The 24,764-nt window shown below is 33.2% G+C and overlaps 1 protein-coding gene across 1 annotated transcript; it reads left to right on the plus strand.

Annotated features, from left to right (window-relative positions):
* The first annotated feature begins 17,938 nt into the window (after positions 1–17,938).
* Positions 17,939–24,143, plus strand: LOC120137497 (glutamic acid-rich protein-like). The gene is made up of 4 exons (XM_039153234.1): positions 17,939–18,114; positions 18,427–19,311; positions 21,874–22,939; positions 23,116–24,143. The coding sequence occupies exons 2-4, from the start codon at positions 19,234–19,236 to the stop codon at positions 23,628–23,630; spliced, it is 1,659 nt and encodes a 552-aa protein (XP_039009165.1). The 5' UTR covers positions 17,939–18,114; positions 18,427–19,233; the 3' UTR covers positions 23,631–24,143.
* The last annotated feature ends 621 nt before the right edge of the window (positions 24,144–24,764 follow it).

Below are 24,764 nucleotides of genomic sequence, written 5' to 3' on the forward strand. Positions count from 1 at the left end.
GTATTACAATTTTCACTTTATTCAGTTGTACCCCGACTGATAATTTGGTCCAATGTTGAATTTAAGTTCCACAAGGTACATTATTTGATGACTCTATTTGGAATCGGATTGGGCTCTGAACTTCTTCGGGCTTTGCATTGAACTCAAAATGTTTGAAATAAAAAAAAATATTTAGAATTTATTTTAAATAGTGTTTCAAATTTGATCTAATGCTTTTGTCTCAAGTTCAATTTTTTTTAATGATAAGATATTTAAATTTTTGTGATTATAATAAATAATATATCTCTCTCTATACAAATAATATTGATAGTTTTTTATTTATAATTATCAGTATTCGATCTATTAATCGATTAATTTGGATTGTGTATTGCAGTGGCAATGGTAACTCTCCTAAACCTATTTGTTTTATTTGTAAACGTCAAGATTCGGACTCTTAGCCTTACTTAAGAGATCTAGTGTCTCATCACACTAGACCAATTGATTATTGATATTAATTATAGCTTTTTAATATAACACCACAATTGTAAATTTTAATACTCAAATTGAATATTATAATTAAATCTCGAATGTCACATAAACTTTTAATTCTCTTTTATTTTTACCTTAAACTTTACTATTTCTTTAATTTAATTTTGAATCAAGGGTTTTGAAATAAAATATTAAACCTAACATTTGAGGTGTGACAACGTTATTCGCCGCACATAATATAACAAAATGACAAACAATCTTCAAACTCAACTTGGAGTTCCCATTAAATTAAGAAGTTTACATGAGTTACTTGTGTAACTCAGTCCATTTACGACTCATCAAATAAATTTTAGAACCATCTTTTACAGTTTACTTAATTGAATAAATAGTATAAGTTTAAAATACTTTTGTCCTAACAAAGTTTATCAAATATTTAGTTTGATTCGAGTTGAGAAAAATATGATTTTAAGCTCAAATATGACTTTTTAATGTATGATGATAAATAAAAATTATTATTTCGATTTTTAGAATTTTTGAAAATGTAATTAATTTCATTGTGAACAAATAGGATTAAAATAGGATTTACCTTAATATTTTGATACTAACAATTAACGCTTTAAATGAATTGTCTATCATATTTAATTTAACAATTCTTTTTACTTGTTCAGACTTCATCAATATTTTTTTTGAAATCTTAATTTCACCAAATTTTCAATTAAATCTACCTTTTAAAAATTTGTTTTGACTCGAAATCATTTTTAAGAAATTAAGAACCAAACTGAATCAACTACCTTATTATGTATCTGATTCTACTAACTCATATTTTAAGGCGTTATATTACATCATGCCAACATCACTTCCATATATGCAATGTATTTCATATCATGTTCATATGCGCATCACATGTCTTTCCTCGCATTTATATGCATTTCATATTCCACATTTTGTGCTTTTGTGCATTATATAAATCATACTTCGTACATGTATCATCATATCACTTTCCATAGAACATGTAAGACACAACTAAGTACTTAACAAATAATCATATTTAATAAAATTCATTAAGCGATTTTAGTGGTAGAAAAGAGTATTATTCTTCATATGAATTCTGAGTTTGAACAATTGTGTCTGCAGGGTGTATAGATGTTAATAACAAATAAAGATTTTAAACAATTACTATTTTATAATCACCCCCGTCTATTAAAAAATAATCATACTTAATATTTATCTTAAACACATACCATGTAATTTATTTCATATACTTATCTATCAATTTCACATACATTCAACTATTGATTTACACTTAACAAATAATCATATTTAATAAAATTCATTAAGCGATTTTAGTGGTAGAAGAGAGTATTATTCTTCATATGAATTCTGAGTTTGAACAGTTGTGTCTGCAGGGTGCATAGATGTTAATAACAAAGAAAGATTTTAAACAATTACTATTTTATAATCACCTCCGACTATTAAAAAATAATCATACTTAATATCTATCTTAAACACATACCATGTAATTTATTTCATGTACTTATCTATCAATTTCACATACATTCAACTATTGATACTTTAGACTTGGGCAAATTTATAAAAGGAATATTGAGGTTCTTCATTACATGTCTAGCGTAGAATTACCTCTTGAGGTTCTTCATTACATGTCTAGCGTAGAATTACCTCTGTTCCATCGACTAACAATAAAAGTTAGGTGACATAATTTATCACTGAGTATGAGAAAATATAAAGTTCATTTCTCCCCAAGGCACGAGCTTGGCATAATTCGAAATGCAAAGCGGGAAAACAATTAAAAGTTCATTAAAAATGAAGATTCTTTACATATTCCTAACTACTGTTATACAAAGGAGGCTAAGTTGGAGCGTTATCAGCAAGAACCTCCGAATTAGAAATTGGATCTTCTACCATTACTTCTAGATTTGGAGTTGGATCATCCACAGTTGCCTCCAGAACAAAGGCATGGTTATTCCTCGGAGTGGCCTTCGGGTTATACCAACTTCATTCAAAACGTACAAGTGTGGAGCGGCTTAAAATCAATCATCACATTGATTCACGAGAACCGACTTCTTTAATATAATAAATGCCTTCTTTCGTGAGTCTCAGTTCAAGTTATTGTATGGCATTTCCTCGACCAAGAAGGGACAAGTATAACCGCAACCCACACAACGCTATTAATCCTCCACTTATCGAGGTTTCTGGAGTTCCCATAAGTCTTTAGAGTTGCATATCCTCCAAACTATTACATTCTCTTTACTTAATCGTTGTTAATTTCATCACCAACTAAATATACTATATGTCAACCATGTATACTCACTATGTCGACCTAAAAATAGTCATAATCACTTTACGTCTGACACCAACATTAAAAATCCGTATATAAGTCACCATATAAAACTAAAGAAGGAGCTCGAACTATCTCTATCACCGAGCCTTTCTTACTGTTCATCATATTTTTCATATCATCTATTCTCCACCTCCTTCACAAACAATCATTTGCGGCTCTCCACCTAAATAGAATAGGCAAATTATCAAACACCATCATAACTCCATTTCTTCTATCAATAATAATTTTTAAGTTGAAGGATAAATTTAAAATATAAAAAATAAATATAGAAATTTTTATACAATTAATTTTTAAATATTCACCAAACTATCGGTGAATTTTACAAAGTATTATCATCAGATTTCAACGCATAAAATATAAGTTGAATAAACAAAAGTAAATTTCTTATATACAAAGACAAAAGGAATCCCTTTTCAAGATCTCCCAAAAGACCCCTTTTTTATTATTGGCGAGGCGAGGCGATGCAAGAGGGTTCGTATTTGGATATCGAAGGGGCAATAATTGTTGGCTTCAAGGCAAAATGGATGAGATCGAGGATTTTTGCCCAACTCAGCAAAACATGGGAACCAAAAACACACCCCTACACAATGGGTGAAAAATAATAAAAATATTAAAATATGATAAAACCTTTAAAAATTATAATTATTTACATTTTTATTTTAAAATTAATATTATAATTACATTTAAAGTTTTATTAAATATATAATATACTATATTAAATCTATTTTTTTAATTATATAAAAATAATTTAATTCAAATATCACAAATTATTAAAATCCTTATCAAAGAAGAATTATTTTATGTATATATATATATATATACATAAACAATTATGTTTATTTAGTATAACATTTATTTTATTTAGTTTTAACATATGTATAATTTAATTAAAATTGTATATGTATAATTGAATTAAAATTAAAAATTTATACAAGTGAACAAAAATCAAAATTATATATAAAATTAAAATCCATATATAACACTACATATTTGACCAAAATTTATACATATATTTTTTAAATATTTTACAAATTAAGTATTTATAATTTTTAATTAAACTAATGTCTCTAAACTCGTTATTTTTAAACTGAGGTAAATAGAAAATAATATATATTAAAATATTATCTACCATTTAGTATTGAACGCTCATACTCATGAATGAACCTAGAGAGGGGTGAGTGGGGGCGGTCGCCCCATAAAAGTTTGAAACTCATATATATTTTAGATATTTTCTTTGTATTTTTTTATTGAAAATATGTTTTCGTCCCCCTAAAAATTTATAAGTTCTCCCCTACTTAAAATTTTATAAGTTCGCTCCTCCTAACATAAAATCATGCATCTATCCCTGCTTATACCCTTCTATACGCAATGTTAGAACTCATAACCTCAAAAGATAACAACAATTCTCTTAATCACTGAAATCATTTAATTCATGACTCTAAACACATTTTTAATAACACCGTTGTTTATTTTTTAACTTTGCAAGTAAATTTCTATTATTAAATCATTTTAATTCAATTCATTTTATTTTTAGATAATTTAATTATTAATTAATAAGGGTAAAGTATAGTAATGATCACTGAACTTTTCTAAAGCTTTCATTTAGGTCCCTTAACTTTTAAAACTTACAATACAGTCCCCAACATTTAGTCCGTTTGTAATATGGTCCCCCAACAGTTACGTCAGGGATCATATTGCAAATGGACTAAATGTTGAGGGACCATATTGCAAATGGACTAAATGTTGGGGGATTATATTGCAAGTTTTAAAAGTTAGGAGACCTAAATAAAAGATTTAAAAAGTTCAGTGACCATTACTATACTTTACCCCTTTTTATAAAGAACAGTTTTTTTATCCAAATATTTAGATTTAAATGTAGAAAGTAAATTCAAATATTTTTTTGTTTTGTTTTTAAATGTATAAAGTAAATATTTAGATTTATTTTATTGTTTATTTCAGGGGTTTATTTTATATTTTATACCTTTTAGTATTATTTTTTATTTCTAATTGTATTTTATATATATTTTCTAGAGTTAAATTAGACTTATTTCCAATTAATAATTCATTTTTCAATTAATTTATTTAGTATTATATATTTTCTAATTGTATTACTTTTTTCAATTCAATTTTCGTTAAACGAAATATTTGTTCAATAATCGTGAACTAGTAATTTGTAAAAGAGTCCTAATATGTTTATTAATCTTTAATTTGGAGGACTTACTTGCCAAATATTATTTCCCAAGAATTACGATATAAAGACAAAATTAATTTGAAATTATATAAAGACCCCAAATCCTTTACTTATTATTCCTTTTAACCTTCCTATACAGCTTCCTAGCCCACAGGCAAGGCCGGCTCTTTCTTTGAATTCTCATTCTTAATGTTATTTCTACTGTCCAAGCCATTGGACTCGCCTTCTTCACCACCAGTCCCCGCGGTTAAATCACCTGCAGCGTCACCAATGTTCCCATATATGGAAACCACCACTGCGACGGTAGCTGTGCAGAACGCGGTCCCGAAAGAAGTTCTGACGTTCCTGGCAGCGACTCCCGATTCTACGGCAAAGCCTAAGCAAACTCCCACCATTTTCACCCACGAGAATCACATCAAGAAACGCGTCTTCTTTCCCGAATGACGAGCAATCCATCACCAAAACTCGCGCGAACGCGTGTATGAGTCCGGTCGACGTGCTTTGTAACGCCGCGAAAATAAATACGTGATGCCTCTGCCAATTGTCGTCCCGGAACTGGAATCCGACACCCAAAGTTACTAGCGATAAAACGAGTCCGAGGTGATGCATCATAACAGCATCCGCCTTTAACACAAGTTGAACCGGTTGTACTGGTGGTAGAGAAACAGAGGGGGAAATTAAATAAATCAGCCAGAAATAGAGCAAGAAAACAGGTTTGGGGCAGAGTTCACCAACCAAATAGAGTACCCCTTCTGTGAAAATGCACATTGATGTGAATGAAGATATACCAACAACGATGAGGCTTCCTAGTCCGTGATGGAATTTAAAAATAGAAAGAAAATGGTCTTTTGGTGAAGGAAAGGTGAAGGTTGCACCGGGCCGGAAGGTAATGATGTGAACTATTCCAGCTAGCCACATGAGTCCACTGAAAATGCAAACAACCCACAGGCCGATAAATATGTTATCAATTCGGAGCATGTAATATACGAACGCTACTATTAAAGCAATCCCCAAGGAACCCAAAATAGTGGCAGTAAGCGATAACCGACTCGAGACCCCTCTTCTAATGGGGAATTGTTATCCTGTGTAGCCTCGGATCATCAGGCCATAATGTCGTGTGTGGGAGGCAGTAGCGATGTGATGGCGACTACGATCATCACGATATATAACGTGAAGATACATGTGACTTTGAAGAATCCAACAGGCAGGCAAAATAACGCCCCGATGGCTGTTGCAGCTCCAGCAACAGCTTGCTGGTTCTGGCCATGGTCAAGGTTGGTGGAAATGAAACGAAGCGCGGGGCTAGCCAGAACTCGACCTATGGCCCAAGAGATTGAAGTCCACTCTAAAGGGTAGACTTTGGAATTGCCAATCGATATCGAACGACGTGTAAGTTGCTCATACCTGTAGTAAAACACACAGATCAACAAATTTCAAAGCATTATAACTGAATTTGTATAGTATTTGAGAGGAGAAAAAAGAAACATATTAACGGCTACAGTTGCATTTCATGGATCGGACAAGTCAAGCCTTTGGCGTTGGTGTTCCATCCTCGAGGTGGCTCACTAGGCGAGCTGACTATTTTACCGATGATGAGCGAAAACACTATGGGGATAAGGGTTGTATGAACAAGTAAGAGCACAGTTCGTACACATACCATAGCCATATTTCCCCTCTCGAAGGCTTATGTTAAAGCGTTGAGTATGACCGGCTAGTCCCGCGGGCGCTCACCGTTTCAATGGAAAGATCACCCGCGTTAGAGGCCGGCCTATCGATTTCCTCACCGTTTGGTTCACGTGCATGGAATATTTATTGGTTGCCCCAGATTTCAGCACTCTCTTCTGCCATGCCTTTTGTGTTGTGAGGTTAATCTGTTTTCCTTGGCTATGTTTTGAAGAGGGAAGAAGGTATTAAACGCTGAAATAACTTGTTTGAATGAAAAAATTAAGATGAGGATGGAATCATGGAAATGAATCGTGAAATTTTCAAGGGCTTTTGGCTTTAATACCGGCAAGGCAAAAACCTCGTTATGTTCATTTATGAATTTAAAATAAAAAAGACTCAGTCATCGACTTGGTCTTTATTTGTTCTCATCCTAAAAAATATATAATAATAATAAGGGTAAAGTATAGTAATGGTCACTAAACTTTTCTAAAGCTTTCATTTATATCTCTCAACTTTTTAAACTTGCAATACAGTCCCTAACATTTAATCCGTTTGTAATATGGTTCTCCAACAGTTACGTCGAAGACCATATTACAAACATAATAAATGTTGAGGGATCATATTGCAAACAGACTAAATGTTGGGAGATTATATTGTAAGTTTTAAAAGTTGAATGACCTAAATGAAAGCTTTTGAAAAGTTCAGTGACCGTTAACACTTAACAAACAAACTAACATGTCGATTAAAAAACTTGTTATAATTATAGTTACATTTAATCGTTGTTATTTATATATTCTATCAATTTAATCTTAATTCTAATAAATTAATAATAAATCAGATGATGTTATAGGTCAAGACATATCTCAATATATTCAATAGATTTAACAAGGTCAAGACACATGTCAATGTATTCAATAGATTTAACAAGGAGCTCGAACCTAGGTTCCATGGGTAATAAAGCAAATGCACAACCATTGAGCCAAGATAAATATTTGGTTTAAAGTAGACAACATACAATACATATGTTGAATCTTAGTATAAACTGTAATTCTAATATTTTATATATCTTAACTCAAATTCACATATTAAATTAAATTAACGTTTTGATTTTAAAAGTATATTTTATTTTATTCTTGACTTATTAAATATATTTTATTCTTATTTTAACTTAAAAATATATTTTATTATTATCTTAAATATATTTTTTCTTGATATTTTAATTTTTGTTCAAAATAATCCCTATTAGACCGTTAGTTAATTAATGACTTCCATCAAGCAACGATCATTTTAATAAAAAAATTAAAATAATAAGGGTTAAAATAAAATAAAAAAATTAAAAATATAAACTAAAATAATCATTCAAACAAATGTTGGAAAGTTATTTTAGTATTATATATTTACTCATTCACTCTTGCACTGTTTAACATCCAAATTGATTATACTTGCTTGGCAAGGACATTACACAAACTAAGATCGTTAAAGATGTTATAACTATAATAAATTGGACTAAAGTTTTAAGCTATATGTGATCTTTCTTTATTTTTCCCCCAACGTGATCATTTTAAATGTAATTTAAATCAAAGATGAAGACGTAACTGAATACGAAGTATATGCATGTACACGTATTAGGTTTATGCATTTGATTACGATAAAAAAAGAAAACACGATTTCTTAAGTTATCAATATTTAATAAATAAGAGAAAAATTACAAAACATAAGTAGAAAATATTAAAAAAAAACTTTTAAAGTCTGCAAACCAGGATCACATGGGGGGCGGTGTTTAGAGAGACAATCAACTCATCTTTTTCTAAGGTGAAGTGATAGGATTACACGTGTACGGACAGATGGTTGATCTGATGGGCTGGTATGCCACGTGGTGATTATGCACTTGTTGAGATACTTACGTAATAGGCAAGTGGAAGCCTACCCACATGTGCTTTCCCCAAATGGTTTCCTATTCCTTCTTCACGCGCCTTACTACTGCGTTTATTTATTTAAAAAGGAGGATCAAATTTGAACCAAACAAAATACTAGAAGTCACCCTCGTATATATGGGTTAGTAGGCATTTGGTTTACGAAATGTAAGATTATTAGTAGGAATAAAAAATTATCAGGGAATAGGATTACTGGGAATATTATATTTTATGTTTGGTTGGTTTAACAGGAATGTAAGATTACCGTGTTTGGTTAAAGGAAAAAAATATTATTGGAATGTATATTTGACCAAATTACCATTATATATTTATCTTTTTAACAAGTTGAATTCTACTATAATATTACTATAAGATATTTATATATTTTATTTAAAAAATTTAAATTCATAAAATTTATATAATTTTTTTATAAAATTGAAAATATAAAAAGGTTTAATGAAAGGGTAAAATTTTATTTTAATCCCTGAACTTCATATAAAATTTTAATTATAATTTTTTTTGTAAATCTAAAATAGTTTAAGGATAAATTTGTAATTTAAAATTCGTATAATTTTTATTATTCAATGAGAGAAGAAATATATTTTTGGGAAAAATATTTAAGGGTATTTTAGTCCAAAACGTCGGTAATCCAATAATACATAAAAAAAGGTAATGACACAACAACAACAACAACAAAACCCAATTCCCATATGCAACGGGGTAAGGGGGAGGTATGGTAGTAGGCTGCCCCCAACTCCATGTTGAGAGTAGCTTCCGTGGAAGACCTCCGGCAGTCAGAAAATTAAAAAATATAGATAAAATGCAATGCATGTATAAATAAATACAAAAATACATAGTTGAACAATATTCATATGCAGTTATTAATATCATTAATATCATATGCGCGTCTGTAATGGGCAGTAATCCCTGCAAAAAAAAATCCTTGCGAAAAAATCTCTGTATATAGATAGAAACGTAAGACCCAGCTAAAATTAAAAGTGGAGAGAATGATACACAGAAGTCAAACGATAGCAAGCCCAGTTCTAAGCCTTCATAAATACCAATAACAGAAACGAATAAAAAGTAGAAGTCATGAAAATTACTACAAAGGCATTAAAAGAAGACAGAGATGATACACCCTAGAGATGTGACCCACACTACTCGACTATCCTAGTCTTAAGTCTCCATACTTTCCTATCAGAGGTCATGTCCTCGGTAAGGGCTAAATCCATCAAATCAGATCACAAGCAGTCTTCCCACTTCCGCCTTGGTCGTCCTCTCCTTCTGGCATCGTCGACTGTAATCGACTCTACCCTCCTGACCGCATCTGACGGTAGTCGCCTAAGGACATGCACAAACCACCGTAGTCTTCCTTCCCACAATTTTTCGGAAACAGGCACCACCCCCAAGGACATCCTAATAGCAGAGTTTGTTGTCATATCCCACAGAGTCCTACCGCATGTCCATCGAAGCATTCTCATTTCTGCGGCCTCTATCCTCCTTACATGATCCTTCTTGGTTGCCCAACATTCTGATCCATACAACAGCGCTGGTCTTATTGCCATTCTATAAAATTTTCCCTTAAGTTTTAGAGGCACCTTATTGTCACACAAAACTCCAGTAGCGGCCCTCCACTTTAGTCATCCCGCCTTTATACGGTGTGTAACGTCATCATCTACACCCCCATCTTTATGTATCATAGACCCTAGGTACTTGAAACAATTCTTTGAGGGGAGAACGTGTCCTTCTATGCATACTTCTACATCTTCTTCGTTTTGGTCCCTACTGAAGTTTGAACATAAATACTCTATCTTATCAATATTGATCCTTAAACCTTTTTCTTCTAAAGCAGTCTTCCAGGTAGCCAGTCTACTATTCAACTCAGATTTTGTTTCAGCAACTAGGACAATGTCGTCAGCAAAAAGCATACACCATGGTACACCATCTGGTGTCGCACAATAGATGTCGTCCATAATCAAGGCGAAGATGTAAGGGCTAAGAGCCGACCCATGGTGGAGTCCGATTTCCACCGGGAATGCCTCGGTGTCGCCAACTGTAGTCCTGACGTATGTAGTAGATCTACAATACATATCATGAATCGCCCGGATATAAATAGTTGGGATCCGTCTCGTTTCCAAAGTCTTCCAGATTGTATCGCGGTGAACACTATCATAAGCCTTCTCAAGGTCAATGAACGCCATGTGAAGATCTCTAGACTTTTCCCTATATTTCTCCATAAGTCGTCGAAGTAGATGAATCGCCTCCGTGGTAGACTTGCCTGGCATAAAGCCAAATTGGTTTTCCGAAACCCTAGTAACTTTTCTCAACCTAGCCTCTATCACCCTTTCCCATAGCTTCATGGTATGGCTGAGTAGTTTAATACCTCTGTAGTTACCACAACGTTGGAGATCTCCTTTATTCTTATAGATTGGTATCACCGTGGACTCTCTCCACTCCTCTGGCATCTTGGCAGTCTCTAAAATAATATTAAAGATATTGGTCAACCACTTAACTCCCTCTTCTCCTAGGGCCAACCACACAGTGATAGGAATTTGATCAGGACTGACAACTTTGTCCATTTCCATCTTTCTAAGAGCCATTTTGACTTCCTCAAACCCAATCCTACTTGTAGGGCAGTCATTGGCCGAAGTATGATGGTCGGATGACCTATCAACGGTACTATCTCTACAGGGAGAGGCACCGTCATTAAATAAGCCAAATAAGTAATTACCCCAAACCCTCTTAATATCATAATCTTTCGCTATAAGAACACCATTGTTGTCCTTAATAAATCTAATGCTACCTAGATCTTTTTTCCTATTCTCCCTAGATTTTGCAAGCCTAAAGATGTCGTTTTGTCCTTCCTTGGTGTCTAATCTCTTGTACATTTCCTCGTATGCCTTATCCTTTGCTTTAGCCACCATTTTCTTGGCTTCCCGCTTTGCCTCCTTGTATCTTTGTTTAGCTCTCGACCTTTCTTCGTTTTCATTGCATTGTAAAAACTCCTTGAAGCAAGTTTGCTTTGTCTTCACCTTAGTTTGGACTTCGTCGTTCCACCACCACGATTCTTTATGTTCCTTGGTCTTCCATGTCGACAACCCCAGGGTGTTTTTGCCCACCTCTCTGATGGAATTCGCCATATTTTTCCATAACAAATCTGCATTATTTGAGTTTGTAGTTCCAAAACCTGTATTAGACAAAACCTTACTCCTAAAGTCATCAGTTGTCGCTCCATGTAACTTCTTCCAAAGGATCCTAGGTTTACCTAGTTTAGCCCTCCTATGAGTGTTTCTCCCGTGCGGTACGCGGAACACCAAAACCAACAATTTGTGTTGCGATGCACATGCCTCTTCAGGGGACACCTTACAGTCAATGCAAGCCCATCGATCCCGATTTCGAACCAAGATGTAGTCGATTTGGGTACAATGTCCCCCGCTATGAAACGTAATCAAGTTCGCATCTCTCTTATTAAATAAGGAGTTAGTGACCACCAAATTGTGAGCAGTAGCAAATTCAAGCAACGTACGCCCCTCATCGTTCCTGCTACCATAACCGAAACCCCCATGAACACCGTCATACCCGTCGGTTGTACTTCCTATATGGCCATTGAAGTCTCCCCCTATGAAAACTCTTTGGTCCTCCGGAATGCTCCTAAGTACATCATCTAACTGATCCCAGAAGCAACGTTTCTCCCCCTCCCCTAGGCCAACATGTGGGGTGTACACTGAAAGGACATTCACCACTTCCTCTTCTATAATAACCTTAAGCATCATGATCCTATCCCGGTATCTACAAACTTCAACTACATTTTCCTTGAGCCTAGAGGATACCAAGATACCCACCCCATTTCTAGCGTTATCTACGCCTGAATACCACAACTTTTACTCATTACACTCTCTGGCGCGAGCCCCTTTCCACCTAGTCTCCTGAATACATGCAAAATCTATTTTCCTATTATTAAGTGCGTCGGTCAGCTCCAGCAGCCTAGCATTTAATGTGCCTACATTCAACGAGCAAACTCTAAGTCTAGTCTCCTTGTCACCACTCTGTCGAGCCCTCCCCCTATACGCCCCATGGGCTCTAAAAGAAGGACATGACCTCAAGAAATCATCTATAGTCGAAGCTATAAGAAACTATGAAAAATGAATCCAAAAAAGACATAAGATGCACCAATAAAACGCTAGAGAATTGAGGGGTATTAAAAAGCCTAGTTGGTTACTAAGTAGGATTTTAATTTATTGCTAGTAAGTTTATTAGCAATTTTAAGATAAAATGCGTAAAACACTATAATATCCCTAAAAAGATTTTTAATTTGATATCAAGTAATATAATGAAATTTTAAAAAAGACGCCAAAATAAGATCTAAAAGATTAATAAAAAACAGTAGTATGTAGAAACTACACTACAAAGCATGTAACTAGATATTTCCAAATTTACAGTCGGAAGCAGCCGAATCTAGTCAAAACAGTGCCTTGGAAGTAACGAACGAAAGAAAAGAGCGAAATCCAACTAGATCTATGACAAACAAAGAAAATTAAAGTTACCAGAAACAAAACTGAAAGAGATCGGAGAAAAGCTTCAACAATTTGAATGGAATTTGAACTGAAGCAATGCGAGCGCGTTTTTCTCTTCTTCGTCTTTTGTCAACAGAAGAATACACCTATGTAGTTGATAATGGCATTTAAAATTTGGAAACTTAAGAAGATTATAACAACAATGATTAATAAGAAGGAACAGAAAGCAATTTAAAAGAAGATGCAGTTGAATTTTTAAAGTAAATAAAGCAATAAATCTTGAATTTTCAGATCTGGAAAATGGTGTGATGGAGATGGTTTCAAAGAATTCCTCAGCGTATGGAATTGAAGACGCAAAAAGAAGAAAGCTTTGGTCTGAAATGGGAAATCGAAGGTTCGCTCAGGTGTCTACTAGCGACGATGAGGACGAAGCTCCGATACCTCCCCGATGATCCTGACCGGATATGGGAAACGAAGATTCTCTGGGAGGAACAAATAACAGTAACTCTCTCACCCACTCAGGGTTCTATTTATCTTGTGAAAATTCAAGTCCAAAACACACCTAGATAAAAAAGGAGAATCACTGCAAAAAAAATTGCAAAAGAAGAGAGTGACATTTCCGGTAATATACTCCAAAAAATTCACTGTTAGTAATAAAATATTATCGAAAATGAGATTATCAACCAACCAAACGAAAAAATATAGATTCTATTCTTCCGATAATCCACATTTTCTTAACCAAGCACGCCGGATAGAATTCTAATGCATCTAACACACCACCACAAATTCTCTGCACACACATCAAATCATAGCCATTCCCAAGTTGTGGTTTTGATACTGTAAATACAATTGTGTGGACAGGACCATGCACAATAATGCTCTAAATAATTCCAGACCCCGTAATTTACAAAAGAAATGAATATATATACTTACTCCCAAGGATCATCCCCTTATTCCTCTCTAATCCTCAAGACCCCCGAAATGGCTATTTTATCCGGATCACTTGTATTGCAACTAAAATTAACGTTTGAGTTCTTCATAATTCACCTTCTGTCCAACACAAACCTCATATATGTTTAAAACTTATTTGGGGAAGTTATATATTACGGCACCCTTAATATACAGTTAAAAAATGTGTTATCAATTTTATTATTATTTAAATAATAAAATTAGTACAAAATTACTTAAAACATCAATATTTTTTTAACATTTTCGGTAAAATGTCCAACAATAATAAAACCGGTAAAACGCCCAATAATAGCAAAATCGGTAGAAATAATAATATTTTCGATAATTTTTACTGATTTTGTTATTTAAATAATAACAAAACCGATAACACCTTTTTTTAGCCATATATTAATACTGTCGCACATGATATTTCCTACTTCTTTGAGCTTCTTACATTGGGTACTTGACAAACATCAAAGATTCATCAGTACACGATAAGTGGTTTACACGAGGACCATTTCCACTTAATCTTACTCCCTTGATACGACCAGCCCTTTGCTCTATCAACAACAAAGCTGATAAGCCTTACGTGCAGAATAATAAAAGATACAGGGAAAGGGGATCTTCTTGACATAATCTTCTCTCTAACCTAGAAAATCTATTACCTTCCCATTATTTATTAAACAACATGGGACTAATGAGACACAATTCATAATAAGTTGCCCCCCATACAGAATCAAATCTCATCTTTAACATTTCCCTTGAAATTTTGGCTTCTTGAAAACACCACCTTTACGAGCTTGTTTTTCCTTCTTAAAATCATTCTTGATTTCTACCACGTTTTCCTTAGTGTTATTGCCTACCTGGGAGAGGTTTTCGACATTATTTCTATTGTCTTATTCTACTCCAAGTTTAACAATTAAGTCTTTCACCATCATTTTATTTCTTTTATACTTTTGGTAATACTTGAAGTCAATCTAAATAAAAGGTTACTTTTCAATAATGATTGTCGCTTAGAATGATTCATTTATAACAATCCTTTTGTAAGAATTATGTGAATGATCACTTGAAGTTGTTACACTTGATACACAACTAGTTTAGAATCAACCATAATAAATTTCAAGAATTTGACAACTAAAAACTTTTTAGCTCAAATATCTTCAGTTTTTATATTTATGATTCAATGTCATCCATAATTCTTTAACGTTTTATAGGTGATATAAACTTCATACAATGTATCCGACGATGCATATATGATGTAGTTCTGGTGTAGGAAGTCAGAATGCTCCATAATTTCAACAACAATGAATGTGGTGATGTCTACCTCACCCTCTTTTATAGTAGGCGGGTTATTCTTCATAAACTTAGCCAAGTTCAACATGGTTGTTTTCATGTCTTGAAATTATGTCTATAAAATTTCACAAGCTCTTCATTGTGACTCACTCCCATCGGCACCATTGAATTTTGATCGAAGTCTGTGTAGGAATCAAAGCTCCAAATCGTGAGTTGGGTGAATCGGTGATGATAGTCATTGTTTTGTTTAAAACACAAAACTATAACTAGTAATAATTCCAATAATAACTAAAAAAAATTAATTCTAATTTTATTATACTATCTGATTATGTTAAACAACGTAATTTAGTTATGAATTAAAATTATGAAATAAAATCAGTAATTAATTTATTGCTTCCAAATAATTTCGGTTATAAACAATAAATTAAATAAATTCTTTTAGGCGCAATGATTAAAAACCTTAAAAACAAGTTATTTAGCAAAATTGATTAAATATATTAAACATCATGAATTAAAATATCAAAATAAATTTAATCAAAATGATTACTGTTTAAAAACATATTACAATTTCGCTTTGTTCATAGTGGATAAAAATAAGGATTTATCTTATGACCGTTAGACAAAATATGATTTGAAAAATAAATAATAATAACAATACAAATAAATCTAAACGGATTCAAACATAAAAAAATAAGAATGATAAAAAATCTTTTACTCGATAGTAGTTATAAAATTAGACGGGCAAAGACATTGAGGTATGGTTACACACTTTCATTAAGATATATTTATTTACTTCTACAATATTAGAGAATATTAGTCAACTATATCTCATAATACAACAATAATAGATCAACAAATTATAATTAACCTCACATTTTTCTATCACCAAAACAGTTTGAAAGTAGAAAAATATTTTTGTGTGAGTTTGCATTGAAGGTTTACACTGAGATTCACAATGAAAATTTATTCGGAAATTAAAATAATGAAACAACTAATATTCAAAAATCAAAGAACCATTAATGCATAATATTCTCGTACATTAATACATGATATTATTGTCTTGTAAATTAAGGTAACAAGCATCTAACATATTGTCTGAATTAAGGAGTCATTATATTTAATTTAATTTATATTTTTAATTCCACACAAAATTTAAGAAATATGTTCTTATTTTCTGTTTAACTTAAAATATTATTATGTCTCACTTAAAAATTACGCTTTTAATAATATTTTCATTGCAATCGATTTCTTTCGGTTTTTAACTTTAGATTAACAAAACGTACGTATTTTAGACTCTCTCAAATTTTAGAGGTTTTAAGTAAATGAAGAGGTTTAAATGATGGTTTTGGAGGTTGAGTAAAAGGCGTTTTTACAAGAGAATGGGCGTTGAAGTCTGTAGAGTGTAGACTTAGAAGTCAACGCGGTTTGTGATGGAGGAAAACATGACAAATGCAAAACGCTTTGCAGAGACGGTGATGTAGTGTACATGTGGAGTGTTTATACTTGCTTATCCCACTTATACCTTAATTCCTCTTACTGCTTCATTAATTAATGCCCTGTTTTTGACTTTATCATATCCTAATTCATTAAATTTCTAGATATCAACAACTATTTACCATAAAAAAGAAGAGTGGGAGAACACTCACACATATCTTTTATCTATGTTATTTTTATGATTTTTTGTATTGCATGAGATATTATATTTATATAACTTATTATTATATTTAAAATCAAATTTGATTAGATATTTAAACAACAACAAATTAAGTTATCGTTATTTTTCATATATTTACATTAGAGATATTAAACATATTATCGTCCAAGAATGTATTGAGTGATAAAAAAGAATGATATATTTTAAAGAGATTTGAGTTTGAACAACTATATCTATAAGATGTGTCAATTAATTAAGACAATTTTGAAAAATACAATCTTTTAGACATATGTAAAAAAAGACTAACGTTTGATTAAGTAATCACTTTGTTTTCTATTCTTTTTGTAGCTTTTTGATCATTGACGTTTCATTTTAAGGCAAAAAAATCATCTATAGATAGAAACCATTAGTTAACATATAGATAACACTCCAAAATAAGAGACTTTTTATCGTAAAACGAAACAATGCTAAAAAAAAAAGAATAAGAGTTAAAATTACTATTAAATCAAATATCATAATTTTTTTATCTTAAAATAAGACATTGAATTAAAATACTAAAAAAATAAAAATAATCATTATAATAAAGGTTAAGACTAATTTTAAGATTATAGGTATGTTTGATATAAAGATGCAGATATAGCCGCACACAAAATTGGGTGGAAGTGGACTTGTTTGTAAGGGAGTATGATTGACTGCAGTTCTATTCTTATCCAATCTAATCTTTTTAATTTAAATGTGGAAAGAAGTAAGCATCTCACAATCTATTTGGGCCTTTTTTCGGCCCCTCCCTCTCTCTATATTTTCATTTTTCCCTTGTTTGGATTTTTAGTTTCTCTTTCATTTCTTGTTTTCCTCCCTCTCGCGTGTAACTTCCGAACAAAATCGAAGGCCTCCTTCCAAACAAGTTTTCTTCCATTCTCTCTCTCTCAAATACCCAAATACCTAAAGCAAAATCATATAACTGAAGACGCAACATTGAAAATGAGATTAAACTTCCCTTACTTCTTCCATCTCTTTCCTTTTTTATAATCTAATCTTTATTAATCTGAGAAAACGAACAAATAAGTGTTATTTTTCCTTTCTACAATGCCCACTTTGTTGCGGGCAAGGTAATATAATTTAATCTTCTCATCACCTTCAATTTTCATTTACGTTTCCAAAAGCTGGTTTTTCCTTTTTTTTTTTGAAAAAATTACGTTTTGAATCAAATCTTTTTTTTTTTTTCACTTTTGATCAATACCCATTTACCCTAAGGTTCTAAGGGAGGTGTTTCCCTTTTAATAATTTTGATTTCGAGGTTTTTGGCTTAATCGTTGTTGGATAAAATCTGGGTTTTTCTTGATTTTTGTTTGTTTTAGGTTAAATGGTACTTAATATCTGCTCAGTGGAAGTTTTTTGTCTGACGGGTTTTCTGTTTTTAGGGTTTTCTTCCGGATCAACAAATTGTGGAAATTTCCCAAAGTGGAAACTGATTAGGGTTCCGATCAGAGTAGAAATGGGCTCAAGCTCTCATATTTTGGTTGTCGGATTGAAGGGTTATTTTCCTCAAAACATTGTTTTTGAACAGATTGCTTAAAAAATGGCGATTTCAAAGCTTTTGGGCATGGAAGAAGATTGCTTTCTTATGGAATGGTCTAGATAGAAATCAGAAAAGGTTGAGGATTTGTACTTGGTTTAGAGAGAAGGGTGTTTGGGTTTTCAGTACTTTTATGTGTTTGATCTTAATTGGGGGATGGTTTTGGTATTGGTTTATATTTGGAAGGAGGAGGCGCTGATTTTTTTTTTTGTCTGGGCAGACATCATTGAAGTTAGATTGTGCTGGATCATTTTTGAGCTAGAGTTCTTGATCAAAAGAACATTTCTTTAACTCATCTTTCTATTTGGGGCATTGTTGAAGTAGCTTAGTGTAAGACTATAGTAGCTTTAGTAACTGATTGCAGACTTGCAGTGTCGATTTCTTTTTCATTTGAGGCGATCTTTAGTGACTGATAGTTGACTTGGGTTAACCTTTGAGGGTAGAGTGATTAAGGGGCTTGGTGGGTCTTTGGAACCATTTGAGCTATTAAGAGTGATAGGAATCATGGAGGAATATTGAAGCTGGAAATGTGTGCAGGGATATGCATCACAGTTTCTGGTTGTTCCCTTTCTGGAACATTGCTACTGGAAGATAATCCTAGTGTTTTGGCTTTCCAAAGGCGTTTGTGTTTCGGTTTCTGAACTACTGTGAAATGTCGCGTTGCTTTCCTTTCCCACCACCAGGATATGAAAAGAAGGCTAGTGCCGATGATGTGGACTTTCTAAAAAAGGTTGACACCATTTGCTTATGTTATGTAACATTTTGCTTCACTCAAAATATACATTATGTATACATAATATTTCGTGATTGCTTTTACTGCAGATTAAGAAAATGCAATGTTGAAAGCATGTTTGTAATTCCGTGGTTAGGTTGATAGGCTGTGTTCTGCAAAGAAAAGAGATCCTAATTATCTAGGATAAATAGTTGAACTTGAAGTTTTTTGAAGTGATAGATCAGTATTGTGGTTTGTAATTTACTACCCATTCTGCGCTATTTGTGAGAATGAACATTTCCATATCTTTTTATTATTATTATTGTTATGGTGTTGCAATCTGAATTAGAAGTTTGGAGTTTTCAATCACATAAAAAATATTGCATCATTAAGTAGTTTCCATAATCTTTTATATGATATTTATACCTTTTGAGTATACCGTGCACAAAATTGTATCCGCAAACCATGAATGAAAGATTAAGTTGGGTCAAATCCAGCCACCTTTCACTAATATCTCTCCCCTTTTCCTTTTTACTAAAGCACCGTTTCTATTGAATTATGTTGGAATCATATGTGAGGATTCTTGTTTCTTACTCAAAATTCTGTAGATAGATAATGTTTTAAGCTTTCAGCCATTCTTCCCTAATTTGTTACATTTTCCCATCTTATAACATAGGTTTTATTCTTGTTTCCATCTGTGATGAGTGATGAAGTTTTGTTTATTGACAGGCTTGTCTTATTGGTTGGTTTTTAAATTATTAATTAGTTGAGGATAGATTACATACTTTGATGCCTGTTTTACAATATCAAACAGAATTAATTTATTCCCAAGTTTTGACATTGTTAATATATGCTAGTATAGTGGAATAAGCCATGTAGACTTTTGTTTGACTAAAACATATATTCGTGGACAAGAAACTTGAGTATGACAAATTAACTAGGTGCTAAGAAATTTGAACTAAATAAATGGCAGTTAGTTCTTTGTAGCTTTTCCGGCCAGATTAAGGGTGAACTAAGAAGTTCTTTAAGGATGTAAAATTGAATGCAGTTCTTAAAATGGGCCAGAAAGAAATAGGTTGCGTTGCTTGTGGTTTAGAATTGGTATAGAATGACCGTATGAAGTGCACTTTCTCTCTCTCTCTCGAACATGCAGATAAACATTTTTATATATTTTGTTGTCATCGTGCTCTACCTGTGGTGCAAAGCTCCTCCATGGTCTACAAGCAGTAGTGTTAGGAAAATAATGCACTCTTGACTACTGAGAATGTGGCAGCAATTTATGATATCAGATTCTCTTTACAAAATTCTAGTTCAAGTGTGCTCTATGAAGTACCAGTTTGTTTTCTTGAGTATTAGATTTTAAAGGAAACTGAGCTAAATTGATGCAAGATACAAGGATTCCCCCACCCTCTTCTGTAAAAACGTACCAATTTCTCTGAAGAAAATTAAAGTAAGAAAGTGCCCAAATTACTTGATTGAGAATGGACGTCTTTGGAGAAGTAATTTTTTAAGCAACGTTCATTGGGGTATGTAATAGTTTTTGTTCTTTGGGGTACTCAACAATTTGTGGGTGCCTTACAAGTCTAGCATGAGTGTTTTACTGCATAATGATTGTGAGGGCTAGAGTAGTTTCACCTTTGGCGCTAACTACACTGATGAATGTTATAGAGAAATTCCAAGTTAATTTGCAATGAGAAAAAGTGAAGCTTGCTGATGATGGTTTTCATTTTTCACATTAAGTTTTAGAATGCATATAGTTAAGTAAGTTTTAAGAATTCATAGTTTGCTTTCTGTTTTTGATATAGCTTGGTTATTGTGAGTTGGTATTGAGACAATGTAGTAGGTATGCTATATTTCCATATTCTAATGGAAAATGTCGAATGCATTAAGCAGATCCTTTTTAACAAAGTTCTACCGCTCTAAGCCTTTCTCGTTCTAGCACAGTACTATTTCTATGTCAACTTTGTTAATGATAAATTCATGTATTTTTGTATTAATTACATTCCATTTTCTTAAGAGCCTTCAGCTTTATACTTAATAATAAAAGGTTGAGAAGTTCCTCATAAGGTTATAGAAGATTCTATTCCAGTTGTCTAGACAGTGATTTTAGTTTGCTAACCGTTTATATATTGGTGAATGATGGCTGTTCGACCATGTCAGCCACTTACTAGTGTTCATTTTTGTTGTTTTTGCAGTGTATTGTTTTTGTTGATTTTTTTTCTCCCTCTAGATAACTTACTGCTCTTCCCATCGGTCGAACAATAAATGTTTATCAGATTCCCTTTAATTCCTTCGGTCTTTTCTGGACATAATGCAAATAAGAATTATCAGAGAATAATCTTCTGTGATAACCTTTAAGTGATCCTTTGGAAAATTTCTTGTGGATGATTAGTGTGTAATTCATTGACAAAGGTATTTTACTTGTAGGTATACTTGCTCTCGGTATTAATTGTGGTTCAGTGAAATTCCTTAAAAGGAGATTGCAACTTGGTGTTAATGGATCTTCTTCATATGTAAATATTTTTTTTGCATTTGATTTGTGAATCCATGTTTTTTTCTAACAGCGTTCTTGATTTTCAGGAGAAGCAAAAGGAGAAGAAGCATAAGAAGGAGAAGAAGGAAAAAGAGAAGGGAGAAAATGAAGAAAAAAAGGAGGACAGATCTGATGGAAAACACAAGGATAAGAAAGACAAAAAAGAAAAAAACAAAGACAAAAAGAAGGAAAAAGATCGAGATAAAGAAAAAGATAAAAGTAATAACTCAGAGAAGAAATTTCCTGCTCATCCCGAGGTTCAAAATGGGGAGAACACTGCGGACGAGAAGAAACTTCCCGGAAAATCTAAAGGTCACAGCTGGGAGAAGCATATTCCGAAAGAGAAGGGTAGGGATAAAGATCGAAGCAGTTTCTCAAGTGAGAAGAAACTTGGTGGGCAATTTTCGGGTTATAATGGGGAGAAGGTTAGCCAGAATAGCCATCTGGCTGAAGAATTTGAGGATGCTAAATTTGTGCAGGAGTTAGGAAGGAGGGTCAGAGATGAAGGTGCCGGAGCTGGAAACCGATCGGTGGAAAAGTTTATGGGTACTGAACCGAAAAGAGATGAGGGAATGGTTGGATTGGTGGCTAAGACTGCCACTGCATTTATTGAAGAGAAGGAAAAGAACGAGAGAAGTGATGATATGAAGTTGGATGTGCCAGGAATCAGGAATGAGAGAAGACCGGGTGGAAATGGTATGGTTCAGAACATTGCAGGAGCTGTTAATGCTAGACTTGAAGTGGTCCCAATACGAGTGGAGAGTAATACCGAGAGGCGGGATGAATGGAAAGAAAAAACCAAAGAAAAAGGAAGTGATGGTAAGACGAGGGACAAGCGCAAGGATAAGGACAGGGAGAAAGAAGGTCATGGGAAAGATAAGGATAGGGACAAAGAGGAGAAGAAGAGGAGGAAGGAAGAGAAGGCGAAGGCAAAGGCAAAAGCTGAACATAGGAATTTGGAGTCGGATAACTTAAAAGGAAGCAATAAAGATGTCCCTGTGGGTACCAATAATCTGAAAGCATCAGATTCTTCCAAGGAGGGCAATGAAGGTGGCGTCGTTGAGGAAAATTTCCGCAAGCGGAAGGACTGCAGAAAAAATGGGTTTTTTCATGGTGAGTTTTATACCATGATTCTATTTATGAATGCTGCTGATATGCCTTGTATAAAACCCTGCCATAAATGTTTGCATAAAATCGAGCAATTGCTTTAGTTGCAATAGTGTGTCCATTTTATTAGCAGGCATTAAGAGTTCTAAAGCTCTATAATTAATAACTTCTGCTTTTTACAGTTAACAATGTTAAACCCAATAAGTTACTGAAAACTACTTCGTCTCTGTTGACGGACAATGGAAGGACATTGGAACCTTGCCAAGCTCCCATCCCGCTTGCTTCCAATAGCCACAGGGCAGAAACTGATCTTATGGTGGATGCTAAAGAACACAAGTTGAACGGTACCAATGAAGCTCAACTGTCATATATTTCATCACCAACAAAGCAATTATCATCAACTGTTTCGCCAACAAAGCATATATTAGCAAGTGCACAAGCTAGTCAAGTTGATGTTGTGTCCACAAGAACACCTCATCCGGATTCCAAGTATTTGAGCCAGGTACTTTCAGTGCCTGGAATGGAAGAATGGTTAGATTTTGATGACCAATCATGGCTATTTCATAGTAATGAATATCAGTCAAAGAAGCCCAAGGTGGGTTTTTCCCATATTGATGAGGCTCAACAAGTGTGGGCAGAAGCTCTACAATTAGGGTCTGCTGATGTTTGTGCTCTCCCATATGTCATTCCATACTGATTTTTCTTTACTGAGCTTCTAATTAACCCTCCTACACTTCAGCAAGATTTGGCCATTTATGTGGATTGTTTGATTTATGTTCAACATTCTTCTGTTGTCGAACTCTGGTGTTACAGCGAATGATTTTGTACGACTTCCGAACTGTCTAAAATGGACTGATCAACGGCCTAAATGATCACATATCTCTATCATGCCATTCCAATGCCGGAGTTAGAGGGTCGGTCTATGCTTGCTGGCTGCACCAAACTACTAATTCATTCGAAACACACAGTCCGAGACAGTGCTTTCAAGAAGATGAGAGGTATAAAGCTTGTGCAATTCATTCCTAATTGAGAATGTAGGAGAAACACGAGCTGTGGTGATTGGAAACTTCACTCAATTTTGATTTTGTAACATAGGAGAAGGGTCTTATTTAAAAGAGATGTAAGATAGGAGGAAAAAAAAAGTAATGGCATTGAGTTTAGATTTATTCACCTCCATCGTTGTTTATATTAATCATTTTTTGCTTTTGCTTAATATGATACGAGTCTTAAGGTTTCTTTATCCTTTACATATCCGTTCCTTGTTATTACAGTCATGGTCTTGAATTAACCAATACCCGTCATGAGTCATGACCAGATAAAAAAAAATGAAGATATCATTACAAGCCCAAAGAAATTTGTATTGTTGTTTTAATGAGATGTATTGATCTATGTGAAAAGAATGACCTTTGAAAATTGATTATGGAAGTATGGAGAATGACTCCTTGAAAATAGTGCGTTTCATATATAAATTGGATTTCAAAACATATATAACAATCATCAAACATTTAGGATCATCAAGAGTATAACTTCGTACCTATAATCATACACACGTATATATAAATTCATAATTCAAATCACATATATCATCATCTAGGGGTCTAAACGTAAGACAATTATACTAATTAGTCCGGAGATGACTTATAACACTTGGAATATAATCTCGAGAAGGTTACGAATTATCTTATAAAGACAAATGATTAACAAACAATTCGTCAAAAGATCTGTTATTTACAATCCTAACCTTAAGTAAAAATTAAAAAGACAATTAATTGTTTTTTATTTATGTGTTTGAAATTAATTTTCATATATATATATATAATTACCTTTTTAA

Source organism: Hibiscus syriacus, unplaced genomic scaffold, assembly GCF_006381635.1.
Source record: "Hibiscus syriacus cultivar Baekdansim isolate YM2019G1 unplaced genomic scaffold, ASM638163v2 tig00002035_pilon, whole genome shotgun sequence".
NCBI lineage: Eukaryota > Viridiplantae > Streptophyta > Magnoliopsida > Malvales > Malvaceae > Hibiscus > Hibiscus syriacus.

Bases quoted from the DNA above. Each gene is read 5' to 3' on its own strand.
- LOC120137497 (XM_039153234.1), top strand. From the start codon at position 19,234: ATGTCGCGTTGCTTTCCTTTCCCACCACCAGGATATGAAAAGAAGGCT. The intron at 19,312-21,873 runs GTTGACACCATT...CTTGATTTTCAG, and splicing joins ATGTGGACTTTCTAAAAAAG to GAGAAGCAAAAGGAGAAGAA. The intron at 22,940-23,115 runs GTGAGTTTTATA...TGCTTTTTACAG, and splicing joins AAAAAATGGGTTTTTTCATG to TTAACAATGTTAAACCCAAT.